Raw genomic sequence first — 11,228 nt, forward strand, 5'->3', positions numbered from 1 at the left:
AACGTTTGAAATGATTTGTTTAGACATGAGTTTATGTTATGCTGTAACTTTTGACTTTATGCCCTTGACAATAAATGTTAAGATAAAACGTTATACAAGCTTTACAAGATCAGCATATTCGTGTCACCTGTTAGCTTGCGATTATTGTGTCTATGTGCTAACAATTTGATAACCAACTTTTTTACAGGTTTTTAGTAAACAATGGCCAGGAAACAGGTGCACAAGGTGCCAACAAGCAGTGGCAATGGTGATGGTGCAAGTGTCAAGAAATCAACAAAGAAATCGGGCAAAAAAGATGCATCACCCACCTTGCCATCAATAACATCTTATCTCAATAACTGGGTTATTGTGGCACTTCTTCTCGCTGGTGTGGTTGGATGGATGCATGGGCTGCATATTTGGACCATGTTTGAGAATGATCGACACTTTTCTCACCTTTCCAGTCTCGAACGGGATCTGACCTTTCGCACAGAAATGGGGCTCTACTACTCCTACTACAAAACCATGATTGAAGGTAACATATGACAATATAAAGATTCACATTTCTGTAAAAAGATGTAAAATGATAACATTTGCTGAGGTGTCTTTCCAAGATATTATTTGAGCTAAATTACTATTACTGGTTATAGGTTGAATGTGCTTTTGCGTTATGGTTTATTTATGCTTGTATTTTGTCTTTAGCACCGACTGCCATCAATGGTTTCTCACAAATTGTTTTTGACAACATTACTGAGTTTCCAACTACCATCAATGTGTTGAAACGATTCAACCTTTACCCAGAGCTTGTGATTGGTTTGACTTACAGGATGTTTGATTCATTCACAAGAGCAAGCAAAATTAAAACTAAAACCTGCTGGAAGGTGAGACAAATAAAAATTACATGAATGTAACACTTAAAAAGACTTGTTTTGTGTGTATTATATAATTTGCTTATTCCATTATGTTCTTATAACGCATTTTCCCCACAATTTTTTATCTTAAATAGGCTTTAAAATATTTCCTTTTTCGGTCCATGCAGATTAACAGAGGCGAACTTCCTGCAATTGAAAGTTGTGAGGGTATTGGGGTTCCTCACTACTTCTATGTTACCTGCGTTTATGCATTAAACAGTGCTATGCTGTCAGTTGTATTTTTGTATGGATGGTATGTGTCTGGTAGCAGCTTATGGGGAGGTATGTGAAGTCATCTGCAATGTAATGAAATAATAATTATTTTTTCGTCGTTTTTATCTAATTTTTTTTTCAGGCATCATTTGTGTTGCATTCTACTTCTTTAACCACAGTGAGGCAACAAGGGTGATGTGGACTCCACCGCTTCGCGAAAGCTACTCATTTCCATTTCTTATTGTGGAACTTTTGCTGGTCACCCACATGCTTAAAACCCCAAAACCAGATTACTGGAAGTTAGTCTTCGATGTGTTGTTGTTGTTCTAAAGCTGGTCATTATGTTTTGTTGATCTTGTGAATGTTTTATTGTAATTAATGTGATGACTAACTATTTCTTTTGCCTCTGTTCTGGAAAGTTATTACAAATTTTTTATATAGGCTGTTTGTGTAACAAGCTGCCGAAACGTAAGCTTTTCTTGTTTGATCACAATTTCCTTGTTTCTTTCAGACACATGATGGCCATCTGTGCAGCTGCATTTCTGTTTATGTTGCCATGGCAATTTGCTCAGTTTGCTCTTCTCACCCAAACAGCAGCTGTCTTCGCCCTGTACATGCTCGAGTTTATTGGATCTTGGAAGGTAATTTCCTTGTTTTTAATTACCTTTTGAATAATGAAAAGTAGCGTTTTTAATAACCGAAAGTTTTATTTAATAACTGAAATAAGTCTAGTCCCCTCAAACAAAGCTGAACTAAGTCAAGATTTTAAGCATTTGCTCTAAGATTTAGTTCAAAAACTGTTAAAACAAATACCAAATACAGCGCCTTAATGAATTAAATAAGACTTCAGTTATTTTGCCGAATTTAAGGTAATAAAATTAAGTCATTAAAACACTGGTGAACACTTTTTTGTCCGCAGATCAACATTCTTCTCCATGCCCAATTGATTGCATTGCTAGCCAACTTTGTCTTTCAATTTGGCAACGAAATGCTTCTAACTTCGTGGTACGCTTCCAGTCTTCTTTCCATTATTTGTATAGTGAAGCTGGAGAATAAGATTGAGACTAACATTCGTGGTCTGATCAGCCGCTGTTTCACAAAGGTAAAATAAAATAAGTACTTTGTATATTTAGCAGTTACAAACTTGCCTTTTTCACTGTGCTATTTTTTATTTTTTGCAGGGAATAATTTGGCTGATTGGAACCTTCGGATTAAAGAAGGCTATTTCCACTGCATTTATGATCGCTGATGACAAACACATCTGGGAAATCATGCTGTCGAAGTTCAGCAATTTTCAAAACTTTCATACTATGCTGTACACTTGTGCCAAGTAATAATTGAATAAATATGTTACTAAACAATACTAGTTAAATATTCAGGCTGGAACAACAGTGCTGTCAGGACAATCTATAACAAAAATTATTGTATATATATAAGCCTATATTTACTATTGAATATCGAGTAGCTTTGGCCTACCACAAAAAAATCTTTAATATACCTATCAATTACTTCCTCCAATTTTCATCTTTTCTAATTACACACTTATCTGATTTAGAGAATTTGATTTCCTTGAGATGGAAACTGTTTGGAAGCTGAGCAAGACCTTGCTAATCCCAAGCATGTTTGTCATTACCACAACACTGGTGATCAAGTGCCTTAAGTATGAATACGACCAATATCAGGTCAGCATATTTTTTATTGTTGTTTGTGTTTGTTACTGGCAATTGTTTCATTCTTTATTTCAGTTATCATGTACTATTCCTCCATGTTCTTTCAATCCCAAGCCTGTTGCTAATGTATTCTACTTAATATATATAAAAGTATACTTTTTGTTGTAAACCTTTCAAATGGGATGCAGTAAAATCAACCAGCTCCTTTATAGATAAGAAACACCCAGGACGAAAACGGGTCTGGTGATGCTGAAACCAAAGAAAAGGTTGTGACCTATGACCCTGAAGTAGAGGCCCACAGGACAAAGCCCTCCGTTGAGTTGGTGTACACAGTTTTACAAATGATTGGTTTCTCATGTATGGCAATACTCATCATGAGATTAAAGCTGTTCATGACTCCAATGATGGCTATCACAGCATCACTCTTTGCTAATAGGTAAGCAAAATGCCTTTTAAAGATTTTATTAATTATTTTGTTAGCAATCCCATGTCTTAAGTGGCATTAATATTTGTTTTGTTGTCTTTTTAAGTATTGTTTCATCAGGCTGTCATAGCCAGTACTTAAGCACTTGGGATCCTTTATACTGTAGATTTTTGGATACATCAGAGAAAAAATTACTTAGATAAATGTTTTTATATCCATAGACAACTTTTTGGCTTTCTGGGATCTCGCACACGTCACAGTGCTGTACTGTGTGCGATTCTAGCCATTTCGGCAGTTTCTGGAATAAACAACCTCATTCACCAATGGAACATAATTGGGGAGTTTGAGAACTGGCCACAGGAACAGGTATGCCCAATTACGCAACAGCTCAATCAAATTGTCAACTTGTGTTTAGCATTGCATTTAATTGTGAGTGTGGTGTCATTTCTATGTTTTTTAAACTTGACTTAAAAAAAACTCTATTTTTTTAGTAAAACCAAACACTGTTCTCACCCACAGTGGTGTGTAGTCGTGTAGTCTACCATCAAATGGCTAAAATTATTGCGGCCTAAAATGACGTTTTGCCCTGAAATGGTTTGAGCTTCAGATTGCTACTTCATTGCGCAGCAGAGATACAAATGCGTTGTGTTTATTATTTTAGCTCATCACCTACATTAATGATAACCTACCGAAAGATGTGGTCTTTGCTGGTGCAATGCCAACAACGGCCAGTATCAAACTATCTTGTCTACGTCCAATCGTCAACCATCCCCATTACGAAGATGCAGGTAAAGCAGTTTGTTCCTTTAAAGTTGGCATTTTGGTTACAGTCCTATCTTAATAGACTGAATATACGAAATAAAATGTGGTCGTGTGTCCGTCTAAACATTATTGCTGCAAATTCTGAATTCATTGGTAGTTGGTACAATTGTTTCTTGTACTAATTAGTTTCCATAGCAAGAAAACATAAGTTTTAAAATGTAAAATCCGAGGTCTGAATGTGAATACCGCCCCATCTGGCCGTCCGTCACTCCGCAATCTGACTTGAATTATTTGATTTTTTGATGTAGTCCACTTCGGATGCGGTAAGGTAACGCGTGGAAAAGTTTACTGTAATTTTTCAAAGTTGTTCGCACAGTCACACAGCACGTTTTTCCGGGTGGCACTAGAAAACTATTTTCGCGTTGTAGAAACGTGACATCGTAATGCTCATTTGAGTAGCGCGATCAGCTACGATTCGAACCGCAGCACAATGCAATGGTTTTATCCTTTTCCACGCAGGTCTACGAGCCCGAACAATGCGCGTCTACTCTATGTACAGCCGTCGAGACCTGGGCCAGGTCCGCGACACCATGGAGGACATGGGCGTTAACTACTACGTACTCGAGAACTCGTGGTGCGTGAGAAAGACCAAGGATGGTTGTCAGATGCCGGAGATCTGGGACATCGAGGAACCGCAGAACAAGGTCGGTAAAACGTACACTTGGTCGTCCGTTTTGCCGGAATTATTTATTTGTCGCTGATTCGGGTGTTATAGCCGCGCTGCACGCTATAATTACACAGTGTATACCATCGGAAATGCTCCCGGAAATCAGTCGGCCTAAATGATTATCGTACATACAAGCTATAAAATACGCGTTTTTTTATTGTTTTCTTAAATTATTAAGTTCCAATTGTATTCTTTTAATACTATTTTAGGTACTTTTTAACCTACTTAGACTTACACCGAATGCGATAAACGACCAAGTTAGTTTTTTAGTTATGCCAAGCCACTGACGAAAAAATGGCAAACATAAAAAAAAACGTTGTTAATCCACATCTCTGTTGTTAGTTATCCAATTGCATATATACCACCAACATTAAAGTGAAGCAAACCAAAAACAATATGAAGTTAAGGTATTCGCGGTTTTGCAAGGCGTCTTTACAATTTACCAGACACTCAACGGCCATACTTACCAAGGCTAGTAACCAACTAAATGATTTCTGTTGATAGGGATACACGTGTTTTGAACTACTAGTGTATATAACAGGTTAGTCTCTTTTCCTTCAAAACAGGGCAAGACCCCGGCCTGTCAGTGGGCGCGCGAAAACCCCGAACCGTACTTCAAAGAGGTCTTCAAGAACGACGTCTACACACTGCTGAAAGTCGTCCCCCGCGCCGAGCTAGACAGCAGCGGCAAAACAAGGACCAAGAAGAAAAGCAGGAAAAACTAGGCTCTCAGTCCCCGCCCGCACCCCTCCTGGCCCGCTACTTTGGTCGTAATATTGCCCAACTCTGAACTTTGCCACTGGTGTTTTTGTAGCTTTCCACGTCACCGTAGTCATTTCCAAACGCATTTCGGCCTCCGTTTTATACATTTCAGCGACCAATAGCGGGAAACTGTAATTTATAAAAAAACGAGAAATTGGTGAAAATCTTTTTTTGTTTATAAACACCTTCCAAAGCCCAGCGAGCGCCCTGTATACTGCGAATCTGCGATGAAAATTACGTTTGAAAACATTTGTAAAAAAGATAGAACATTCCTCGGTGTTTTATTTATTCTCGACAAACTTTGCCGAAAAACCTAACGAAAAAGTCCCAACTTGAAAGATGCTCCTATTTGGTATTTCAAGCTTGTTGTTTCGGACACAGCCCTACCCGAACCAACTTTATGCTGGTATAGCTTTTAACCCATTTCCAAGGCTTCAGTAGCACAACATGCAGTGTTTTAGATGATTTGTGTTTCGTCAAGTGACCAAAAAACTAATTTAAAGTGCCTCCCACATATATATTTATTTTTAAATGTGTTTGCGTTCAATTGTTGATTCGTTCGTTGTGTTCATGACAAAGCAGTTGTGTTGAAAGGATAAAGCAGTATTTTTTCGCATTTTTTTTGCTACTCAGTCATATTTTGTTACCGTGTCGACATTTTGCTATGAAAATTTTCGTGACGACAACATTTTTTGAACCTGTAGTGAAGCAGCCGTATTTACTTATTACACTGTTTCGAAACTGCTAGCATGTTACGTACACAGTTCATGAATTAATATCATTTTGTGCCCTGCATGTAATATAGTCTCATATCTACATTGGTGTCATTGTTTAACAAATCGCCCTGAGATTAAACCCTGTCCGATTTATCGCCGTACCAATTGTTTGTACATCGCCCAAGTTATGTTAACAGAAACACCCATACTTAATTTGGCTTTATCCTGCAACCTAACAAACCAAAGCATAACAGTACCTAAGGATACTCTGACCAAGTAATGGACGCATGCAGAAATACATGTTACTGATTAGAAACCTAAAAAAACATGTTTAGCCTTGTTCTTGCCGCCACTATCAGCCAAATTAGCGCATGTATTTTTTTTATAAACTCACGGGATCGTTCTCGTTTTATTGTTATACCATTAACTGTCTAATATATTGTGATATTTGCGAACAAAATTTATTTAACCATTGTGTAATTAAAGCCGTACTGCCTTTTCCTCTAGTCCATTCTGCCTTTTTACGATCGAAGTTCTGCTAAAATGTACCCAAGATGTTGATCGTTACTCTGTTATCTGTCACAAATTGCAGCAACTTTTGAACTGTCTTGGCGTTTCTCGCCTCTTAATGCGATTGAAATTGAGTGAAAGTTTCGCGGGCTTTTGTGCAAATGTATTATCCGATTTATCCACTTGTGTTGACGCTAGCGTCGCAACAGACTGCTGCACGGACCACAAAAACTTTTTTGTACAAGTTTGTTGCTTTCTTGGCGTTTTAATGTTGGTGTTACCTGAATTTATTAAACTACCAAAAACATTTAAGAAAGTGTGCTGTTGTAATGTAGTTTTTATTGCTCTGTTCGATGTTGTATAAACTAGGGTAAAGTTTGTTTAAACTAGCTTTTTTTTGCGCGCGCTATTAACCATGAGTTGATTTGGTGTTCAAACCTTGTCTTAACACCCTGGAGCCCGCCGAATGGTCAGTTTTCAAAATTTCAAACTTGTAAAGGTGACCTTGATAGGCCTACTTGCTTTAATAGGCCTATGACCACATTATAAAAGACTCGAATAATAAAATCAAAATTAGAACAACATCAACGTCGGATTAAAACACAGTTCGGAAAAAACTAATAAGGGCAACATCAAAATCGGAATAAGTCCTAAACCGTCCGAAAAAATATCTAAATGGCCAGAATAAGGCCTGTGCAACCTTTTACCCCACCTTAAACCTCACCCCTAACTTCATGACTAACTCCTCTAGTAATTTTTACTCCAACCCATTACCCATCACTAACCCCAAATACTATTTCCTTTCCATTTAGGCCTTATTCCGACCATTTTAGATATTTCTGTGGTGGATATTACTATGTATTTGGCTTTATAATATTATTTCTGTGGTGGATATTATTGTGTATTTGGCTTTATAATATGATAGGTTAGTCTGTTTTAAATGTTGTTGCTTTGTAGGTCTTATTGTGTGTTCCCATTAAAAAATATTAACAGATCTCTAAAAGTTGTATTAATAGCCTGTTGCCCCAAAGCGTTTTTTCGCTTTGGTAAGCAATCTTGTAAATTCAAAATGTTCATCCAACTCGCAGAAAAGTCGCTCTTGTAGTCTTACCAAAGTTGTAATCTGGCATTTAAAAAAAAAACAGGGCAATAATTTAAACGAGAATAGGGCTTACGGGGGTCTACGTACAATTTATGTCAATTTAAATTTTGAAAGGTATCACGAAAATTCACAAAGAATCAGCGCGATTTTAATATTGATAGATTTAGTTAGCTAACTCTGAACCAATGAGCTTTTAAATGGTTGTTTGGTGATCGGGATAAACCTATTAAATTGCAATGTCCCTATTCTTGTTTTAAAATAGGCTACCGAAAACTTGTCCAATTTGGTCCCATCCAGGATATTGGACTTTGTGGGTCTGGATTAAGCATACTTTGCTGCAGTCGTGGCAAACTAAGTACGTGTACACTGTACGAGTTTCAAATAGCGTCTTAAGCTACCAAGGTCCTAATTGAAGCAAGAGTATACCGGTAAGTGTAAGTTTCATTTATGAGATAAATAAATGAAGCTGTAAAGCGGAACCTTAAATCGAATAGAGCCACAAGCCACATTGTTTGTTGGTAATGTCGTATTACTAGTAAACTCTTCCTGTTGCTTTTACCGACGTTATCTTTATTCAGGAAACATGATCACGGACGTTCAACTAGCTGTGTTTGCGAACATGCTTGGAGTATCACTGTTTTTGTTGGTTGTTGCATATCATTATGTTGCAGTCAATAAACCAAAATCGAAATCTGACTAAATCAAATTCCCCAACGTGTACATATTTCCATGAAGCTTTTGTACAAGTAAGTTTAATTAAACTTACCCAATTTTTAAAAGTTATTAGTATTGTTAAAATTTGTTTTATAAGGCACTTTTGAAAGTTTGAAAAATTGTCCGCCAAACATAACAGTTGGCAAGTAAGGCCAGTTTCCCGCTGGGCTGCGGTCATATCCGCACATTTCATGTAAAGTCAACGTAAAATGCGGTCAGCCACGAAAAATCGCTAAACGCGCAAAACTTGTGTCTCGATAACGGTTTTATAGTACTCCATTTTCAGCCGTGCAAATTTTACAAATAACGTTATTACAGCCCCGCAATTTTAAGCTGCAAAATTGTCTCCCCTGCGCAAAATGTAAAGTTTCTGGTGTGACACCACTGTTGATAGTATTGCGAGTGCTGCACCAGCAATGGGCTAAACCTGCCCCTAATTTTGCAATGTGTTTAAGTAGCGGGCTGTACTTTTGACCTTTGCACATGGTCACCTTGATTTTTTAGGTTGTGCACCTGCGAGATCTGCCACTGCCATACTCACTTTCCTATGGGGCGCTGCAGGCTGGTCTGCATTATGTCGCAGGTGTGCACCAGAGACTTTTTGAAAGCAATTTGTGTGCACACTTAATTAAATTAGCAACTTTCACACAGAAAAAGGTGGGGTTGTGCAAGAACCTCGGTCGTGCATAAAACCTTAATGGCACAGCTTAAAATTTGGTGCTGCATACCAGAGATCTTTGCATGAAGTGCAATGAAATGCAGACTGGGTGGCAGGTGCATACCAAGGCATTTTTTATGCACCCCTGAATTCTAAAACAGTTTACAGTTGTAATAAGATTCCCCAACCTCAACTTTGCCAAAAAATTGCACATCATTGCACTCACAAGTTCTTGGCGAAAAGTGCCATAAAATACAAACTTAATGTAATGTAATTCATACTATTTTGCCTAATGAATTAGCTTTAACTTGAAACAGCTACTTAGAATTACAGGAAGACAGATAAAAAAACAAAGGTGCAAACAAAAGTGTAATGAGTGACACAGTTTAAACACAAAAAATATTCTTCCTATTCAAATACTTTAGGGAAGAATAAAAGTTATTGGCAACATACCAAATGCCTAACTTTAAAATTTAAAATTAAACCTTGAAGTTGTTGGTTTAGTTAATACTTATGTGCCCCCGGAGTGACTTTTTTGTTAGCGTAAAAATTATCAATGTGTTTTGCTAATTTGAAATTTAAATTAAGGTTAAGCTATGAATTTAATATATGTATTTATTCTTTGATTTTCCTTATTTTAATTTTTTCTAATTGATTTCCTGAAATGGACTGTTATATTGTCTCCTTAAATATTTTAAATATCTTTAAATTTATGCATTTCCAGAAATTTGCTGCGATTGCAAGACTTTCTTTGATGTCGACTTTATACATGAATGCTTTTTTGAATTGCCTATGCCAAAATAATGGTATATAACCTTGAAGACCAGTCTTGTGCAATAAAATCGTATCACAATAAATAAAAAAGTTTACTTTGTTTATTTATGAATGTACATTAAAGTCCAATATTAAATATAGGGTATACAAATTTAGTAATTTTCTAATGTTTATTCCATAAAATATATATTTTTACCGCTTTTGTACTGTCGTTGAAACAAACATGCAGAAAGATTAGCTGCTTACAGAATTGTCTTATAATGGCGTTGTGCAAATCTCAATGTATTGGACTTGTCTGTCCGCTGGTCGACAGATTTACGTTGCAAGAGACTGGGAGCTCTGTCGCGTTTTATGCGAGAGGGTATTTTTCTCCTAGGCTAAAAGAGATGTTGCATCTCGACTGTGAGCCGTAGGTGCCTGGATAAAGTCGATTCAGTTTCGAAAGAATTAGTCCAAATTTAGGTAATTTTCTTGCTGGAACTACAAAAAATGTCTTCACAAAACGATAATTTTCTTGAAAGATAACGACACAACGTTACGTTATAACGGAACGCAGGAAACGAGTATAATGTCAAAAAATCGAAGGTTGATGCTTTTTGTAATTAAAGTGCTTGAAGGTGAAACTAAAATCTTGGTTTAAATTAGGCCTACCATATGTCCTCTTTTAAGAGGATTGGTCCTTTTCTCAAGAAAACTATATGGTCCTACGACAGTGGCGTATCCAGGGGGGGGCGGGGGTTTGGGGGTTCGGACCTCCCCCTTTTCGGAAGTGACATTAACGTTTTTTGTTCGTTTTTGTCAGGGTTTACCTCACCGTCCGAAGCTGCGTGTTTTTTTCAGTGTAATTGGGTCACACGTCTTGCTAATGCGACACCAAAATCAAACGCAAAACGCCTTTTTCGTTTCTTGTTTTGTCGACCGTAAACGCAGGATATTTTTCTCTTTCGCCTTTCGTTATTCGTTCGGGTTGGCTGATCAACAAGTGTGTGTTCGACAATTAATAACAGTCTCTATAATTCATCGGGCCCGCTGCCTCTACGACAAACTATACACGAGTCCATTTTAAATACTTTTTGAGTATTTTAACTACGTAAGTGCGAAAAATTTTCGCGCCTCGCGCGAATTTTCTTTTTACGTTTTGAAGCTGTCTATTGAACTAGATTAGCGCTTCTCTATCGTTGCGCCGTGGAAGGCTGCCAAGTGCGTCGTGGACAAACGGAAAACGTATTCAAAAATATAGGACACATATTTTTTAACATTTATTTTATTGCAAGAAATTTTGAAAAATGCCGTTTTCCCCCCAAAA

At 37.2% G+C, this 11,228-nt stretch overlaps 2 protein-coding genes across 2 annotated transcripts; both read left to right on the top strand.

Annotated features, from left to right (window-relative positions):
• Window positions 1-193: 193 nt before the first annotated feature.
• LOC146147833 (protein C-mannosyl-transferase DPY19L1-like) lies at window positions 194-6,968 on the top strand. Its single transcript, XM_083386833.1, has 13 exons — window positions 194-514; window positions 682-860; window positions 1,019-1,172; window positions 1,246-1,402; window positions 1,615-1,744; window positions 2,023-2,205; window positions 2,285-2,433; window positions 2,659-2,785; window positions 2,986-3,209; window positions 3,419-3,563; window positions 3,859-3,985; window positions 4,479-4,663; window positions 5,253-6,968. The coding sequence occupies exons 1-13, from the start codon at window positions 202-204 to the stop codon at window positions 5,409-5,411; spliced, it is 2,232 nt and encodes a 743-aa protein (XP_083242959.1). The 5' UTR covers window positions 194-201; the 3' UTR covers window positions 5,412-6,968.
• Window positions 6,969-8,354: 1,386 nt separating this feature from the next.
• LOC146147834 (dolichyl-diphosphooligosaccharide--protein glycosyltransferase subunit 4) lies at window positions 8,355-10,022 on the top strand. Its single transcript, XM_083387692.1, has 2 exons — window positions 8,355-8,522; window positions 9,873-10,022. The coding sequence occupies exon 1, from the start codon at window positions 8,360-8,362 to the stop codon at window positions 8,474-8,476; it is 117 nt and encodes a 38-aa protein (XP_083243818.1). The 5' UTR covers window positions 8,355-8,359; the 3' UTR covers window positions 8,477-8,522; window positions 9,873-10,022.
• Window positions 10,023-11,228: the final 1,206 nt, after the last annotated feature.

The sequence above is a fragment of the Ascidiella aspersa genome, chromosome 4, assembly GCF_963924565.1.
Source record: "Ascidiella aspersa chromosome 4, kaAscAspe10.2, whole genome shotgun sequence".
Lineage (NCBI taxonomy): Eukaryota > Metazoa > Chordata > Ascidiacea > Phlebobranchia > Ascidiidae > Ascidiella > Ascidiella aspersa.